Source organism: Monodon monoceros, unplaced genomic scaffold (assembly GCF_005190385.1).
Source record: "Monodon monoceros isolate NGI ecotype Baffin Bay Population unplaced genomic scaffold, NGI_Narwhal_1 Super_Scaffold_16, whole genome shotgun sequence".
NCBI classification, from domain to species: Eukaryota; Metazoa; Chordata; class Mammalia; order Artiodactyla; family Monodontidae; genus Monodon; species Monodon monoceros.
The window spans coordinates 78,562,646-78,581,562 of record NW_021703772.1 but is presented as its reverse complement, the minus strand read 5'-3'; the positions used below and the strand labels follow the sequence as shown (position 1 = coordinate 78,581,562).

Sequence of the window (18,917 nt, the reverse complement as noted above, 5' to 3'; positions counted from 1 at the left end):
TATGACAGCTCTACCAAGTGGGGTCAACTGAAAAGAATCACAAAACATTGAAAAAGTGACAGGTTTTCAGGGCTTCCCTGGTGGTGCAGTGGTTGAGAGTCCGCCTGCCGATGCAGGGGACATGGGTTCATGCCCCAGTCCCGGAAGATCCCACATGCCACGGAGCGGCTGGGCCCGTGAGCCATGGCCGCTGAGCCTGCGTGTCCGGAGCCTGTGCTCCGCAACGGGAGAGGCCACAACAGTGAGAGGCCCACGTACCGCAGGGAAAAAAAAAAAAATAAGTGACAGGCTTTCAGGGCTTCCCTGGTGGCGCAGTGGTTGAGAGTCCGCCTGCCAATGCAGGGGACATGGGTTCATGCCCCAGTCCGGGAAGATCCCACATGCCACGGAGCGGCTGGGCCCGTGAGCCATGGCCGCTGAGCCTGCGTGTCCGGAGCCTGTGCTCCGCAACGGGAGAGGCCACAACAGTGAGAGGCCCGCGTACCGCAGGGAAAAAAAAAAAAAAAGTGACAGGTTTTCAAAACAATATTTTGTGGAGAATTTAAATGTCATTAATTCAACATACTGTTTTCAATGTGGTATCATTTTAACAAGCACCCATTTGATTACTTTGTAAAAATAACAATCACCCAGATTTCACCTAAAATTTTTACTCACGTCACTGGCAATGTTTCTCGATGCTTTGGCTGCAGTGATGGGTATAGCGTCACCCAGCACATTGTTGCCCTTGGCTATTAAATCATGCCAGTCCCGTTTATAACAGACCTGTGATGGAAAAGGAAAAAGGATGTCAGCATGCTGTGGGGTAATCAGCGACACTGATTACTCAACAGCTGGGATTGCTTTGTTCTTTTCCAGATAGAAGCTAGAAGAATCTCCTATAGTACACAGTTTTAAGAAGTCACATTAATGGTAAATCAACTATACCTCAATTTAAAAAACAGAAGTCACATTAGCAAAATGTCATACATGAAGTTGTATAGCATAAACTTATTAGACTCTGTACTAATCATTCACCCAAGTCTGGTTTGGGCACATATTGAAGAGGGAAATAGATCCAGAGGAGAATAATAAAGGTTCTGGAAACTACAGTATGTGAGAACCAACTGGAGAAAATGAAGTTCAATCTTATGAAAGGAAGGTCCAGGAAAGACCTGGTGGTTAGCTTTAGAAATTTTAGTGTTGTTGTTAAAAAAAAAAAGGGGGGGGGATTTCATTTATCCTTATTTTTCTGGAGGATAAAAACTTCCTCCATGTGCAGAACTAGGAAAACTAGAGGAATATGTGTTGAGCTTGACACAAAGAAGAATGCTATACCCTTTAGAGTTGTCCAACACTTGAAAAGGCCAACTCAAGAGGTACAGAACCATTATCATGGGATATGCTCTAATGGGGGCTATGGAGAAAACTGATCTAAATTGTCAAAGCCCTGTCATACTCTAAAATTCTATTATTTTATCATCAGGTCTGGATTTCACACCCCATCAAAACCCCTACTTACATCACTTATATTGTAAGCATTGCACTTGGCCTGGAGAAATTGAGGAACATCAGGACCCATCGTATATTTATGTTTCACATCTTCTCCTTTAGCTTTGTATAAGATCTGCAACACATAGTCACAAAAATAAAATGCATTATGGCTGACTTCCAGGAAGATGGCGGAGGAGTAAGACGCGGAGATCACCTTCCTCCCCACAGATACACCAGAAATACATCTACACGTGGAACAACTCCTACAGAACACCTACTGAACGCTGGCAGAAGACCTCAGACCTCCCAAAAGGCAAGAAACCCCCCATGTACCTGGGTAGGGAAAAAGAAAAAAGAATAAACAGAGACAAAAGGATAGGGACGGGACCTGCACCAGTGGGAGGGAGCTGTGAAGGAGGAAAGGTTTCCACACACTAGGAAGCCCCTTTGCGGGCGGAGACTGCAGGTGGCGGAGGGGGAAGCTTCGGAGCTGTGGAGGAGAGCACAGCAACACGGGTGCGGGGGGCAAAGCAGAGAGATTCCCGCACAGAGGATCGGTGCCGACCGGCACTCACCAGCCCGAGAGGCTTGTCTGCTCCCCCGCCAGATCAGGCGGGGCTGGGAGCTGAGGCTCGGGCTTCGGTCGGAGCACAGGGAGAGGGCTGTGGTTGGCGGCGTGAACACAGCCTGAAGGCGTTAGTGCAACACGGCTAGCCGGGAGGGAGTCCGGGGAAAAGTCTGGACCTGCCGAAGAGGCAAGAGACGTTTTCTTCCCTCTTTGTTTCCTGGTTCGCGAGGAGAGGAGATTAAGAACGCTGCTTAAAGGAGCTCCAGAGACGAGCACGAGCCACGGCTAAAAGTGCGGATCCCAGAGACAGCCCGCCACTGCCAGGGTCCCGTGATCCAGGGACAACTCCCCCGGGAGAACGCACGGCGCGCCTCAGGCTGGTGCAACGTCATGCTGGCCTCTGCAGCCGCAGGCTTGCCCGGCACTCCTTGCCCCTCCCTACCCAGGGCCTGAGTGAGCCAGAGCCCCCGAATCAGCGGCTCCTTTAACCCCGTCCTGTCTGAGAGAAGAACAGACGCCCTCCAGCGACCTACATGCAGAGGCGGGGCCAAATCCAAAGCTGAGCCCCTGGGAGCTGTGAGAACAAAGAAGAGAAAGGGAAATCTCTCGCAGCAGCCTCAGAAGAAGCGGATTAAAGCTCCACAATCAACTTGATGTACCCTGCATCTGTAGAATACATGAATAGACAACCAATCATCCCAAATTAACCGTGTGGATGAAAGGCTCTTGGTGCTGCAGCCAAGAGTTAGTGCTGTGCCTCTGAGGTGGGAGAGCCAACGTCAGGACACTGGTCCACAAGAGTCCTCCCAGCTCCACATAATATCAAACAGCAAAAATCTCCGAGAGATCTCCATCTCAACACCAGCACCCAACTTCACTCAATGACCAGCAAGCTACAGTGCTGGACATCCTGTGCCAAACAACTAGCAAGACAGGAACACAACCCCACCCCTTAGCAGAGAGGCTGCCCAAAATCATAATAAGTCCACAGACACCCCAAAACACACCACCAGACGTGGATCTGCCCACCAGCAAGATAAGATCCAGCCTCATCCACCAGAACACAGGCACTAGTCCCCTCCACAACCCACTGAACGAACCTTAGCCACTGGGGACAGACACCAAAAACAACGGGAACTACGAACCTGCAGCCTGAAAAAAGGAGACCCCAAACACAGTAAGATAAGCAAAATGAGAAGACAGAAAAACACACAGCAGATGAAGGAGCAAGATAAAAACCCACCAGACCTAACAAATGAAGAGGAAATAGGCAGTTTACCTGAAAAAGAATTCAGAATAATGATAGTAAAGATGATCCAAAATCTTGGAAATAGAATAGACAAAATGTAAGAAACATTTAACAAGGAACTAGAAGAACTAAAGATGAAACAAACAATGATGAACAACACAATAAATGAAATGAAAAATACTCTAGATGGGATCAATAGCAGAATAACTGAGGAAGAAGAACAGATAAGTGACCTGGAAGATAAAACAGTGGAAACAACTACTGCAGAGCAGAATAAAGAAAAAAGAATGAAAAGAACTGAGGACAGACTCAGAGACCTCTGGTACAACATTAAACGCACCAACATTCGAATTATAGGGTTTCCAGAAGAAAAAGAGAAAAAGAAAGGGACTGAGAAAATATTTGAAGAGATTATAGTTGAAAACTTCCCTAATATGGGAAAGAAAATAGGTAATCAAGTCCAGGAGGCACAGAGAGTCCCATACAGGATAAATCCAAGGAGGAACATGCCAAGACACATATTAATCAAACTGTCAAAAATTAAATACAAAGAAAACATATTAAAAGCAGCAAGGGAAAAACAACAAATAACACACAAGGGAATCCCCATAAGGTTAACAGCTGATCTTTCAGCAGAAACTCTGCAAGCCAGAAGGGATGGGCAGGACATATTTAAAGTGATGAAGGAGAAAATCCTGCAACCAAGATTACTCTACCCAGCAAGGATCTCATTCACATTTGATGGAGAAATTAAAACCTTTACAGACAAGCAAAAGCTGAGAGAGTTCAGCACCACCAAACCAGCTCTACAACAACTGCTAAAGGAACTTCTCTAGGCAAGAAACACAAGAGAAGGAAAAGACCTACAATAACGAACCCAAAACAATTGAGAAAATGGGAATAGGAACATACATATCGATAATTACCTTAAATGTAAATGGACTAAATGCTCCCACCAAAAAACACAGATTGGCTGAATGGATACAAAAACAAGACCCATATATTTGCTGTCTACAAGAGACCCACTTCAGACCTAGAGACACATACAGACTGAAAGTAAGGGGATGGAAAAAGATATTTCATGCAAATGGAAACCAAAAGAAAGCTGGAGTAGCAATTCTCATATCAGACAAAATAGACTTTAAAATAAAGATTATTAGAAGAGACAAAGAAGGACACTACATAATGATCAAGGGATCAATCCAAGAAGAAGATATAACAATTGTAAGTATTTATGCACCCAACATAGGAGCATCTCAATAAATAAGGCAAATACTAACAGCCATAAAAGGGGAAATCTAAAGTAACACATTCCTAGTACGGGACTTTAACACCCCACTTTCACCAATGGACAGATCATCCAAAATGAAAATAACTAAGGAAACTCAAGCTTTACATGATACATTAAACAAGATGGACTTAATTGATATTTATAGGACATTCCATCCAAAAACAACAGAATACACATTATTCTCTAGTGCTCATGGAACATTCTCCAGGATAGATCATATCTTGGGTCACAAATCAAGCCTTGCTAAATTTAAGAAAATTGAAATTGTATCAAGTATCTTTTCCAACCACAATACTATGAGACTAGATATCAATTACAGGAAAAGATCTGTAAAAAATACAAACACATGGAGGCTAAACAATACACTACTTAACAACGAAGTGATCACTGAAGAAATCAAAGAGGAAATCAAAAAATACCTAGAAACAAATGACAATGGAGACACGATGACCCAAAATCTATGGGATGCAGCAAAAGCAGTTCTAAGAGGGAAGTTTATAGCAATACAATCCTACCTTTCAAAACAGGAAACATCTTGAATAAACAACCTAACCTTGCACCTAAAGCAATTAGAGAAAGAAGAACAAAAAAACCCCAAAGTTAGCAGAAGGAAAGAAATCATAAAGATCAGATCAGAAATAAATGAAAAAGAAATGAAGGAAACGATAGCAAAGATCAATAAAACTAAAAGCTGGTTCTTTGAGAAGATAAACAAAATTGATGAACCATTAGCCAGACTCATCAAGAAAAAAAGGGAGAAGACTCAAATCAATAGAATTAGAAATGAAAAAGGAGAAGTAACAACTGACACTGCAGAAATACAAAAGATCATGAGAGATTACTACAAGCAACTCTATGCCAATAAAATGGACAACCAGGAAGAAATGGACAAATTCTTAGAAAGGCACACCTGCCAAGACTGAATCAGGAAGAAATAGAAAATATGAACAGACCAATCACAAGCACTGAAATTGAAACTGTGATTAAAAATCTTCCAACAAACAAAAGCCCAGGACCAGATGGCTTCACAGGTGAATTCTATCAAACATTTAGAGAAGAGCTAACACCTATCCTTCTCAAACTCTTCCAAAGTATAGCAGAGGGAGGAACACTCCCAAACTCATTCTACAAGGCCACCATCACCCTGATACCAAAACCAGACAAGGATGTCACAAAGAAAGAAAACTACAGGCCAATATCACTGATGAACATAGATGCAAAAATCCTCAACAAAATACTAGCAAACAGAATGCAACAGCACATTCAAAGGATCATAAACCATGATCAAGTGGGGTTTATACCAGGAATGCAAGGATTCTTCAATATACGCAAATCAATCAACGTGATACACCATATTAACAAACTGAAGGAGAAAAACCATATGATCATCTCAATAGATGCAGAGAAGGCTTTCGACAAAATTCAACACCCATTTATGATAAAAACCCTGCAGAAAGTAGGCATAGAGGGAACTTTCCTCAACATAATAAAGGCCATATATGACAAACCCACAGCCAACATCATCCTCAATGGTGAAAAACTGAAAGCATTTCCACTAAGATCAGGAAAAAGACAAGTTTGCCCACTCTCACCACTCTTATTCAACATAGTTTTTGAAGTTTTAGCCACAGCAATCAGAGAAGAAAAGGAAATAAAAGGAATCCAAATCAGAAAAGAAGAAGTAAAGCTGTCACTATTTGCAGATGACATGATACTACACATAGAGAATCCTAAAGATGCTACCAGAAAACTACTAGAGCTAATCAATGAATTTGGGAAAGTAGCAGGATACAAAATTAATGCACAGAAATCTCTGGCATTCCTATACACTAATGATGAAAAATCTGAAAGTGAAATCAAGAAAACACTCCCATTTACCATTGCAAGAAGAAGAATAAAATATCTAGGAATAAACCTACCTAAGGAGACAAAAGACCTGTATGCAGAAAATTATAAGACACTGATGAAAGAAATTAAAGATGATACAAATAGATGGAGAGATATACCATGTTCTTGGATTGGAAGAATCAACATTGTGAAAATGACTCTACTACCCAAAGCAATCAACAGATTCAATGCAATCCCTATCAAATTACCTATGGCATTTTTTACAGAGCTAGAGCAAAAAATTTCACAATTTGTATGGAAACACAAAAGACCCCGAATAGCCAAAGCAATCTTGAGAACGAAAAAAGGAGCTGGAGGAATCAGGCTCCCTGACTTCAGACTATACTACAAAGCTACAGTAATCAAGACAGTATGGTACTCGCACAAAAACAGAAAGATAGATCAATGGAACCAGATAGAAAGCCCAGAGATAAACCCACGCACATATGGTCACCTTATCTTTGATAAAGGAGGCAGGAATGTACAGTGGAGAAAGGACAGCCTCTTCAATAAGTGGTGCTGGGAAAACTGGACAGGTACATGTAAAAGTATGAAATTAGATCACTCCCTAACACCATACACAAAAATAAACTCAAAATGGATTAAAGACCTAAATGTAAGGCCAGAAACTATCAAATTCTTAGAGGAAAACATAGGCAGGATACTCTATGACATAAATCACAGCAAGGTCTTTTTTGACCCACCTCCTTGAGAAATGGAAATTAAAAACAAAAATAAACAAATGGGACATAATGAAACTTCAAAGCTTTTGCACAGCAAAGGAAAGCATAAACAAGACCAAAAGACAACCCTCAGAATGGGAGAAAATATTTGCAAATGAAGCAACTAACAAAGGATTAATCTCCAAAATTTATTAGCAGCTCATGCAACTTAATAACAAAAAAACAAACAACCCAATCCAAAAATGGGCAGAAGACCTAAATAGACATTTCTCCAAAGAAGATATACAGACTGCCAACAAACACATGAAAGAATGCTCAACATCACTAATCATTAGAGAAATGCAAATCAAAACTACAATGAGATATCATCTCACACCAGTCAGAAGGGCCATCATCAAAAAATCTAGAAACAATAAATGCTGGAGATGGTGTGGAGAAAAGGGAACCCTCTTGTACTGTTGGTGGGAATGTAAATTGATACAGCCACTGTGGAGAACAGCATGGAGGTTCCTTAAAAAACTACAAATAGAACTACCATATGACCCAGCAATCCCACTACTGGGCATATACCCTGCGAAAACCGTAATTCAAAAAGAGTCATGTACCAAAATGTTCATTGCAGCTCTATTTACAATAGCCCGGAGATGGAAACAATCTAAGTGTCCATCATCGGATGAATGGATAAAGAAGATGTGGCACATATATACAATGGAATATTACTCAGCCATAAAAAGAAACGAAATTGAGCTACTTGTAATGAGGTGGATAGACCTAGAGTCTGTCATACAGAGTGAAGTAAGTCAGAAAGAGAGAGACAAATACCGTATGCTAACACGTATATATGGAATTTTAGGGGAAAAAATGTCATGAAGAACCTAGGGGTAAAACAGGAATAAAGACACAGACCTATTAGAGAATGGACTTGAGGATATGGGGAGGGGGAAGGGTAAGCTGTGACAAAGCGAGAGAGAGGCATGGACATATATACACTACCAAACGTAAGGTAGATAGCTAGTGGGAAGCAGCCGCATAGCACAGGGAGATCAGCTTGGTGCTTTGTGACCGCCTGGAGGGGTGGGATAGGGAGGGTGGGAGGGAGGGAGATGCAAGCGGGAAGAGATATGGGAACATATGTATATATATAACTGATTCATTTTGTTGTAAAGCAGGAACTAACACACCATTGTAAAGCAATTATACTCCAATGAAGATGTTAAAAGAAAAATGCATTATGGATGGTACAAAAAGGAAAATACATTAATTACACGCTTAAAGAAGTTATTCCTAGCATAATCCCCCACAATTTCTATTACTTAAAATTATCAAAGCCGGGCTTCCCTGGTGGCGCAGTGGTTGAGAGTCCGCCTGCCGATGCAGGGGACGCGGGTTCGTGCCCCGATCCGGGAAGATCCCACATGCTGCAGAGTGAGCCATGGCCGCTGAGCCTGCGCGTCCGGAGCCTGTGCTCCGCAACGGGAGAGGCCACAACAGTGAGAGGCCCGCGTACGGCAAAAAAAAAAAAATTATCAAAGCCATCTTCCTATTTTAAGAAACTCAAGAATCTCATTAAGGAAGACCCAAAAACTCTGTATTAAAATAGAGAGAAAAAAATCCTAAGAAAATAGAAATCTTTGCTTGCCAGAGATGAATAAAAACTGAGTTCAAATGTGAAACCCTAAAATGGATAACAGAATTCACTAAAGCCAGAAAAGGTCATTTTTGCTAGTGGAATTAATAGTTCTTAAAGTCTTGGTTTTATTTTTATTTTTTGGTTTTTTATTCTTAGAGAGAAAGAGGTAGTTAGAATGAGTCTTTCAATTCCCCTAAAAACTTTCCAATTATAATTGTATCAGTAAAAGCACATAATAATTTCCTCATGATATAAAGGTGATTATATGTAAATCCAGCCTACGCAAGAGGTTTACCACTTCACATTTACCCTATTTTGCCATTTTAAAGATGTCTGAAAGACACCAAAGTGCATGGGGTAGAAACCATACTGTATCCTCCTCTTGGTAATGAAAAAGAAAGAAATTGCTCAGTTTCTAAAACTAAAACACAATCAGAATCCCAAGTAGATTTTTAATCTCTTGATTGTCATTTATCATCTATACCTCCATTTCCCAGGCATGTCTGTGTGGAATACCATATGTAAACTGGTATGCACGTATCACAAGTAAAATCTGAAATGGCTGATATCTAAATGAATCTCCAAATACTAAATAATTTCTTTTAGGAATCCAAGAGCTATCTTCACTTCCTCACTGCCTTTAGAAACCACATCTAAGCATTCAGAGAATCTCGTTAATTTTACCTTCTAAACATCTCCTTTCCCACTGCTATTGCCTGAGTTAGGTCCAAATAAGGTTTCTGTTGAATTTCTGTAGCAGCTTTCTAATTCACCTCCTTGCCTTCAATCTCTCCCCTTTCCAATATATTCTCTGCATTTTTTTGCCAATTATCTTTTAAGACACAGACCTGATAATGCAACTCCATGGATTAAAAATCTTCAGTACTTCCTGTTACCTACCCCATAATGTCCAGAGTATAAATTAACATTCAAGACCCTCAATAATCAGGTCTTGAAGGATTACAATCCTAAATCCTTCATCCTTCACTGTCCTTCCATTCATTACTTTTTGACTGTCATTATGTTTTTCCTTTTGCCAGTAATGCAGCCTTCCCTTATTTGCCAGGGAAGCTCTGGCAGGCCGTTACCCTCTACTCTTATACTTACTTAGCACATGCCTCTCCTGTAGCATTCGTCTCTCCATATGATGATGCTGTTTCTATCCATGCCTTTGTCTTATACTCTTGTCCTGTATCCCATTCATCCTCGTCTGTTTCATCTTTATACCATCAGCACATAATATAGTGCCTGGCACATGGAAGGTGTTCAAAAACACTCATTCAATGAATTAATGAATGAATGTTTTTTGATGTCCCTTTAGCTCTTTCATACAACTTTTCCTTGAGAGCTGTCTTTAGCCAGAGCATATACATTCCTCATGGACAGGCAGGCAAACAATACACTAATCTCCTCCATGACATAAATAAAGAAAAGTACCTATAATAATTGTATATGATGAATTCTGAGGAGAGAAATCATCTACTCATGTGTATTATTTCCCTGTACTAATATTTTATATATGAAAAGCAAATATGAACAACTTAATATAGAATTGAATATGATGCATTTGCCACAATAACGTGTATGGGATTTAAGCTTAAGTTTTGTTTGTGTGTGTGTCGTTCTAGGGTAGAACTTTTTGCACTTTCTCAAATACTTTATCCAATAACACAGTATTTATAGGCAGTTAAAAAGGAAGACATTTTTAAAAGGAAGGTAAAAAGCAAGATATAAAAAAAAAAAAAAAGAAAATGTTAGTGCCCAAACTAAAAATAATTGTAATTATTATTTTTAAATGAAATAAAATAATAATTTTAAAAGGAAAAGATATCAGGCTCAGAGAATAAAAATGATGAGCTCATCTTTTGAAGCCGCCCTCCATCCTTTTGCACCCTCTGTTTTGTTGTACTCACATCACTGACTTGCTTTGTGTTCTGTTTTGCCTGGACCATAACTGGGGAGTCCACGATGCTGGTAAATTTGAGGGTGTCTGGATGTTGCCTGTACTTCTTTTCATTCAGGGCATTACCTGCCTTTTTAACATTTTCTACCTCCAGACTGCCAATAGGTATCCAGCCTATGCCTTTCATCCAGGTGTTGTAGTCTTCCTTATAGACGTTCTACACCAAAGAGAGAAGAGAGAAGTGAGTGCCCCAGGCAGTGGGTTCTCTCACGCAGGCTCCCTCCTTAGAGGGGGACTGTCTTGTGGAGTAAATGTCACTTACATTGCTCTGTATGTGCATCATGTTTTTCGACAATTCCAGGTCCATGGCATCAGGCAGGTAGGTGTAGTGATGAAGCAAATGCTTATAGTTGACATTGCTGGCAACATCCTGAGCTTTCTTAGCTGCCACAACGTTGAACATATCATGGGGTGTGTTGTATTTGGTCTTTGTCTTCTCATAGTCTTTTTTATACTCCCGGTCCGATTGTATCTTGGCCACATTCATATAATGAACCAGTTTAGGATCATCTTGGAGACTCTGGAAGCCAACCATTTTCCCTTTGGCTTTTTCATAATCTTTTTTGTAGTGAACCTGTTGGAAACAAAGGTAGGCATATTTTTTAATGTAGTTATGAAGGTTTTACTGAACAATGAGACCATGATTTGAGCAACTGAGCTTCCCAGAAATTATTTCAATAACGAAGCAATTTGATATTTGCTTGTATATATATGAAATGTAGCCTGTTAAAATTAAAATGTTATTTAGAGCCCATTTGGTTGTCTGTGGTTGCTTCTGCCACCCAAGGGAGGTTGGGGGACGTTACTATAATTTATATCAGTGACAAAGTAAAATAAGTTCTGTTCCACTTAGTGATAGAGACAAATGAAAAGATAAATATTTCACAAACTCTACCAATTATACTGTGCTTCTAAAGCCAAATAGCTGGCTATTTTAATAATAGAGTTATACTAGTAGTAGTAATAGTACAATTTTAATGAATCTTTGGATATTCAAAGGGAGACCCAGAACCAGTAGTGTGTAACACTAATTGGTTCCGAATAATAAAGTGGGGAGAATTAAGTGTCCTTGAGGAGACTTGGGAAGAACCCCAGGAAACGGAGTAGCAGAGATGTGAGGAAAGGTTTATGTGTATGCTGGGGTGGGGTGGCTGGAGGAGATCACCCACATAGAAAGGGGATCAGTGAGAAATTCTGGAGCAGGGCTTTTAGGACATGGACATTCATTATTCAGCCTTAATGTATTTACATTGCTGCAGTGACAACTCCGTTTCAAATAATCATTAAAGTTGTACTTGGGATTTGGAGGGAAACCAAAAAGAAGGGGCTGAGTTCCATCTCTGGATCATGCAGAGCAGAAAGAGAATAAATCTAGGGGAGGAGAGCCCAGGTGAGCCAGAGCAAAACCATCATGTGCAAACCAGGAGCCAGAGGTGATCAGAAAAGCAAAAACCTCAGAGAATGCAGCAATCATGGGGAGGGAATCCCACTTCCTGCAGGACAGCAGGAGGGGGCTTGAGTCCATTTTATTTAAATCTCAAAGAGCAAAGTGACTTCAGTTGACATCTGAGTTGAAGTAAGATAGGAAAAGAAACAAAAGTCTTCACTTTAATGCAACCTAATGACTGACTCTTAGGGGCTCTGACACTTGAAGCCCATTCATCAGTCTGTAGAAGCAATGAAATGAAAAGAGAGGTAAGGCAAAGAGGGAATTCATAGAAATTAAGCAAGTTTTGAGATAAAGGTTTACCATCAGGAGGTTATTATGATGTAAATAGCAGGTAACTTCTTTATTTCTATAAGAGAAATAATGTGAATTTGTGCAGAAATATAGATGAGAATTTTAAATTAGGGGGCTTGATTAGAACAGATTGGTTAAGGTTTTACAAATCCTTACCCCCAAGAAAATTCAGATCTGTTTAGGGAACTTTCTTCTCTAAATAGTTTCAGCCTGGCTTGCTTCCAGTCAGGGACAGCAGACGTGGAGACTTGGATAAGAAGCCCACCTGCCCCCATTTTCTGGTTACACACAGGTAACCACCAGCTGGACTTACGTCACTCGCTGCCTGCCTGGCAACTTTGGCAGCTTTGATGGGGATCGCATCGTTTCTCAGGTCGTATCCCTTCTTGCTCAGGTCTTTCAAGTCTGCTTTGTACATATTCTGAAAGAAAAATGTCATTTGAAGATAACTCAGACCACGTGTAGAAAAGGCTTAACCCTCAGTGAGCGGCTGAGCCCACATGCACACCTCACTGATATTGTAGGCGTTGACTTTAGCCTGAATGAACTGGGGCACGTCCGCCGGCAGACTGTACTTGTGAATAATTTCCTCCCCTTTGACTTTGTAGGCAATCTGGAAGAGAAAAAAATGCATAAACAAACAAAGTAGGGGAAAGTGTTTAATGGCACAAGAGAATAATTTTGGAGCAGATCACATTGCACAGAGGAGTTTTTTTAATGAAAGACACTCTCTGTGCCTTCCCCACATTCCCCGGAAAATATTTGTAGGCATTTAAGATCTCCTATGCAATTGAACAGGGTCTGATCTTAGTGCCTGTTAGCCTTGGCAAAAGTCCCTTGGTATGTGCTAAGAACCTCCAGGCTAAGGTAGGGGGACCTACCTAAGAGCTCAGGAAAGTGACCCAAAGACAAAGTTAACCTGTAGACACTTTCCTGAGCATAGGAAAAGTTAATAGGGTGGGATTTACCAACTATCTATGTTATATTTTGTGGGCAGTGGGTGACTAAAGGGATTTAGGGGTAGTTTTTACTAAGCATGATTTTTGTCTTACCTCTGACTTTAAATATAACACTTTCATATGATGTAGTATCTATAATCACCTTCCTGATCTTTCCTAGAAATAGGCTTGTGTTTCTGGTTATCAAGAGAAGCCCCTCTTACCTTTTCCTTCGAGAGCAATGTCCAATCACTGAAATATGTATAATCCTCTAAAGATATGAATTAGGTGTGCTTTTTTAATGAAAACCTGGGGAATTATACAGTTGCTTATATAACTGAGTCTCTTTAGATTGCCTAATAAGTAGAGGTGATCATTACATTTAGAATACAAATGTATTTGTATTAGTTAACATTTAAATACAGAGAGAATTAACACTTACATCACTCCTCTGGGCCTGGTTAATCTTAGACTGTACTATAATTGGAGCATCTTCAATCGAAGTAAACTTGAGAGTATCTGGATGTTGGCGATATTTTTTCTGTTTGACAAATTAAAAAGAGAAAGATAATAATACTTTCACCAAAGGCTAATAAATTAAAATAACTTTAAATTTATTTTGGAGGGACAAGAAATTTTCCTGATTTTAAAATGTAAAAATATTTGATTCTTTGCTGGCTTGGGTGAAAAAATGAATACAATACAAAAACCAACATTTAAAGAAATTGTTTTAATTTTGGATTGTTTGGGGCAGTACAGACCAATACAACTTTCAGGAATGACTTTATTCTCTTAATTTCTTGCTTATGATGTGAAAGAAGGCACTGTGAAAGCTCAGCAGAATCTCGAAACATCACAAAGTTTTCTAAAGGATTAACAGGAAAGCATGCAAGAGTATGGAGTATCTTTGGAGTATCTTTACATGACACTAAACAAGCTCCCAGGAATGTCATTTTCCTTGTCACTCCATCAGCAACTGAAGTTTTCCAGTTGAGGGAGGAGGAATTGAGGAACTAGGGCAATAGCTATGGATTACTAATAAGAAAAGGAGGACTTTTGCTTTGCAAGCCTTAATGTGGTTAGTACATAAGTTATCACTAAAGTGCTGAGGAGACACAGGAGAGGGGCCATGGGGAAGATGTCTCAGTTGGGAGCTGGCAACATCTAGCTACCCTTATTCCTATATTTTTCTCCTAGTTCTCTTCATTTTTTCATACTATACATCCCACTTTTGTGTATATAGTAGCATCCCTCTTTCAACTTCAGACTTCTGAAAACCACTAACCCAGAATTTTTTCTGAAAGATCTCGAGTAGATAAAGTGGTTTTCACCAAAAACAAACAGACGTACAAAACAATAAGAACAACAAAAACTTGGGTGTGGAAGACAACCCTCACTTAGCACCTCTGACCCTTCTTTATGTGGTCTAACTTCCTGGATGACGGATTCACCTGACAGCAGGGGGAATGTTCAATTGCTGTCAGAGAAGGGACTGCTTTAAGAGCCCCAAGATCATCTTTGTTTCTTCTTAGACTGAATAACAACATATATACTACTTCAAAGTCATCAAGAATATAGCATAAGGTAAAATAATACTTCAAAGAAAATTTCTATAATAGTCATTATATGCATAATTCACAATTGCCAAATATTGGAAAAAGTCCACATGCCCACTAACTGGACAATCAAAGTGTGATATAGCCGTGCAAAGGAATACTACTCTCACTAATAAAAAGGAAAATATTACAGACACATGTAGAGATATGGACGAACCTCAAAAACATTGAGACATATGTCTGATACTGATACAAAAGAAATTTCTAGAAAAGGCAAAATTATCGAGGCAGAAAGCAGATCGGTGGTTGTCTGGGGTTGAAAATGGGAGTGGGAACTTTTTGGGGTGCTAGCAGCATCTTAAAATTCAATTGTGGGGCTTCCCTGGTGGCACAGTGGTTGAGAGTCTGCCTGCCGATGCAGGGGACACGGGTTCGTGCCCCGGTCTGGGAAGATCCCACATGCCGCAGAGCGGCTGGGCCCGTGAGCCATGGCCGGGCCCGTGAGCCATGGCTGCTGAGCCTGCGCGTCTGGAGCCTGTGCTTCGCAACGGGAGAGGCCACAACAGTGAGAGGCCCGCGTACCGCAAAAAAAAAAAAAAAAAAAAAAATTCAATTGTGGGTCTGATATCACTGAGCCCCTGAATCTACGCCAGCAGCCAACCCCCTCCTGACTATTTTGAAGACAAAGTATTTGAGTAGCCTCCATAACTTCAAGTATTCTCTTTTTCTTGCTGCTAAAACCATTCCTAACTAGTAGGGGGATCTCATGAAACCCAAGGCCAAAGTTGAAGCAACCTTGACCTAACCTCTTGATACCAACTGCATCCAACGACCTAACAGAGCTTGCAGTCCAACCTCCCTAGACCATGCTGATTTCACTCCTATATTGTGTATTTCATAATATACTACTCATTTTCTATCTTGCTTCTGAAAAATAAAGATGCATTTACCAGTTAAAAAAAATTCAATTGTGGGGATGGCTATGCAACTATATGGATTTATTAAAACTTGTCAAGGGGTACACTTAAAATATGTGAATTTTTGTGGTATGCAAACTATACCTCGATAAAGCTGTTAAAAATATTTCTGTCATGAGTGGTTAACGTAAACGACTTTGGTGATGTGAAGAGGTATGATTATCTACCGAGATAATTCATGCACATGATAAGTTGGGGTTTTTTTCCTCAGCAACAATACTAGAAAATGAAGTGGTAAAGGAGGCATTTCCCATGGTTTGGGAAGTTTTACCATGTCACATTCACAAATCTATCTCTGTGACACACAGAGATATGATGGCTTTACCTCATTCAGAATGTCTGAAGCTCGCTTTGCCTTTTCTATTTCTAAGGACCCAAAAGGTACCCAGCCGCAACCTTTCATCCAGCTATTGTAGTCAGCTTTGTATTGGACCTAAAACACCAAGAGAAAGATTACATTTCTTTTCTCAGCATCATCCTTCTTCGTAAAATCATTAACATTTTCCCCAAAATAATGCTTTTAAGTTTTCTGACCAGTTTCCTTATTCCATACGTTGAGGTTATTTTAAACATTTCCTTGGGGAGAGATTTTAACAGCCCTTAGGTTTGCACTGTTCTTTCTAGTTGGCATATGTTCTACTTCACCCTTATTTCCAAAGTATGTGGAATTATAATTCCAATCTGCTAAAATCAAAGCTGTATTTCAAAGAATAAATGAAATTGTTATATTTAGATCATCAAACGTGAGATGTTTGCTCACTAGAACATATTATGTATTATGTTTCTATGGTCAGATTATAACTGAAGGCCATATTGAAGGTGGATCATTTTACTCATTTTCTGATAAGACTTGATAGTAGTTATTTGTATTAAGTGTTTACACATATTGCCCTTCATGTGTAATTGTAAACTTAGGAGTGTTTCTACATTGGCTAACAACACACTTTAATATAGTTGTATTCAATAATTTGCTTATGGAGAGCAGTTATCATTTGGAATTGGACCTATCTGGGAGACAGTTACTTGATGCTATTAAAATAATGACCTACTCCTGTTGTCTGGCTATAGGTGATACCTAAAACATGTACTCTAGATATAAAATTCAGATGATTGTTCTTTAGTGTGGGCCTTCTAACTGGAATGAAAAATCAAGAAACCATTGGTTCCTGCCTTTGAAAAACCTATGATCTATTTGGGAGGAAGAAACATAACAAAATGAAACAAATAAGATAATAATGCATAAAATAGAATTTTTAGTGATAAGAATGTAAAATTGTGCAGCTGCTATGGGAAAAAGTACAGCGATTCCTCAAAAAATTAAAAATAGAACTACCAAATCATCCAGAAATTCTACTTCTGGGTATATACTCGAAAGAATTGAAAGCAGGATCTTGAAGATATTCATACATCCATGTTCATTGTGGCATTCGTCACAATAGCCAGAAGGTGGAAGCGGCCCAAATGTTCACTGACAGATGAATGGATAACCCAAATGTATACACATAGAATGGAATAGAATTCAGCCTCAAAAAGGAAGAAAATTCTGACACATGCTATAACATGGATGAACCTTGAGGACATTATGCTAAGTGAAATAAACCAGGCACAAAAGGACAAGCATTGCATTAATTCCATTGATACGAGGTCTTTAGAGTAGTCCAACTCACAGAGACGGAAAGTAGAAGGGTGGTTGACAGGGACTGAGGGGAAGAGGAAATGGGGAGCTGTTTAATGTGCAGAGAGTTGCATTTTTGCAAGACGAAAAAGTTCTGGAGATTGGTTGCACAACAATGGGAATGTAACTGCTGCTGAACTGTACAATCAAAACTGGTAAAGATGGCAAATATTATGTTATGTCTATTTTACCATTAAAAAAATAGAATTGTTAGGATAAAGTATTCAATTGTATAGCTCAGACAAATTAATTTGCCTAAAGAAGTTTTGATCTGCAGGAAAAAAACCCAGCTATTATAAAAAGTAATGCTATAAATAATATATTCTATTTTCAGACAAGATAGCAATCTATACAAAAAATTATTGATAATGATGAATGTGATAATTATGATAATGGTGATGATGATAATAGTGAATGTTTACTGAGAATTCACCAGGGCCCAGCACCATGCTAAGAGTATTTTGAATGCATCTAAATAATGAAAACAATTCTTTTGTATTATTCCAATTTTGCAGGAGGACTCTAAACTCAGCAAGGTTGATCACTTTCCCAAAAGGAAACTGTGATGGGGTGCTTTTGCCAGACCCAGGCCTCTCTAACTCTGAGGGGTGTGCTCTCATAGAATCCCAAGGATCATTTTCCCATTACATACTTGCTACATACAGAAGACAATGCAGATACTTCTGAGAATTGCCAAAAAATCACTCAACTTAGAAATCCTTTTCAGTTTCTACCTTAAAAAGAGGGAATAGAGAAAATCTGGTTACTCACATCACTCTGCAGTGCATAAGCCTTCTTGGCAAGGTCCATGTGAATGCTGTCCGGCGGGTAGCTGTAATTGTGTAAGAGGTGCTTATAGTCTACATCACTGGCAATTGCCTGAGATTTCTTAGCTTGAGTCACTTGGAGCATATCAAGAGGTGCCGTGTAGATAGTTTTTGACTTTTCATAGTTTTTACGATATTCATGCTGTGAATAGGAAATTACCATTTATTAGCACAAATCTTCAATGGATTTCCAGAAAAGCACAGAGATCTCTCATAAACAACAAATACAAGATAGAGATTTTTTCCTTCTAGTTCGTTATTTTTTCCTAAAATTTGATCATATGTTTCACATCATTGAAACCGCCCCTCCCAAAATCATGGGCAGATGCATGGACAGATCTTCTCAAATCTTTGTTTAGATCAAAGAGGAACTGTCAGACAGTAGGAATGGGCCACAGCTTCTGATTCAGCCAGCTATTATTTTATTTTAAAACAGGGTTTTTCAAGGACCACTAGCAA

The 18,917-nt window shown here is 39.7% G+C and overlaps 1 protein-coding gene across 1 annotated transcript in view; it reads right to left on the bottom strand.

Annotated features, from left to right (window-relative positions):
* NEB (nebulin) overlaps nucleotides 1-18,917 on the bottom strand; it is a 253,510-nt gene that overhangs the window by 144,335 nt on the left and 90,258 nt on the right. Inside the window, exons 27-35 of the mRNA XM_029224606.1 lie at nucleotides 18,403-18,600; nucleotides 16,282-16,389; nucleotides 13,866-13,964; nucleotides 12,994-13,098; nucleotides 12,799-12,906; nucleotides 11,007-11,318; nucleotides 10,695-10,901; nucleotides 1,502-1,606; nucleotides 658-765 (exon numbers count right to left, since the gene is read on the bottom strand). Of these exons, the coding sequence (XP_029080439.1) occupies nucleotides 658-765; nucleotides 1,502-1,606; nucleotides 10,695-10,901; nucleotides 11,007-11,318; nucleotides 12,799-12,906; nucleotides 12,994-13,098; nucleotides 13,866-13,964; nucleotides 16,282-16,389; nucleotides 18,403-18,600 (1,350 nt within the window). The remainder of the gene's footprint in view (nucleotides 1-657; nucleotides 766-1,501; nucleotides 1,607-10,694; nucleotides 10,902-11,006; nucleotides 11,319-12,798; nucleotides 12,907-12,993; nucleotides 13,099-13,865; nucleotides 13,965-16,281; nucleotides 16,390-18,402; nucleotides 18,601-18,917) is intronic.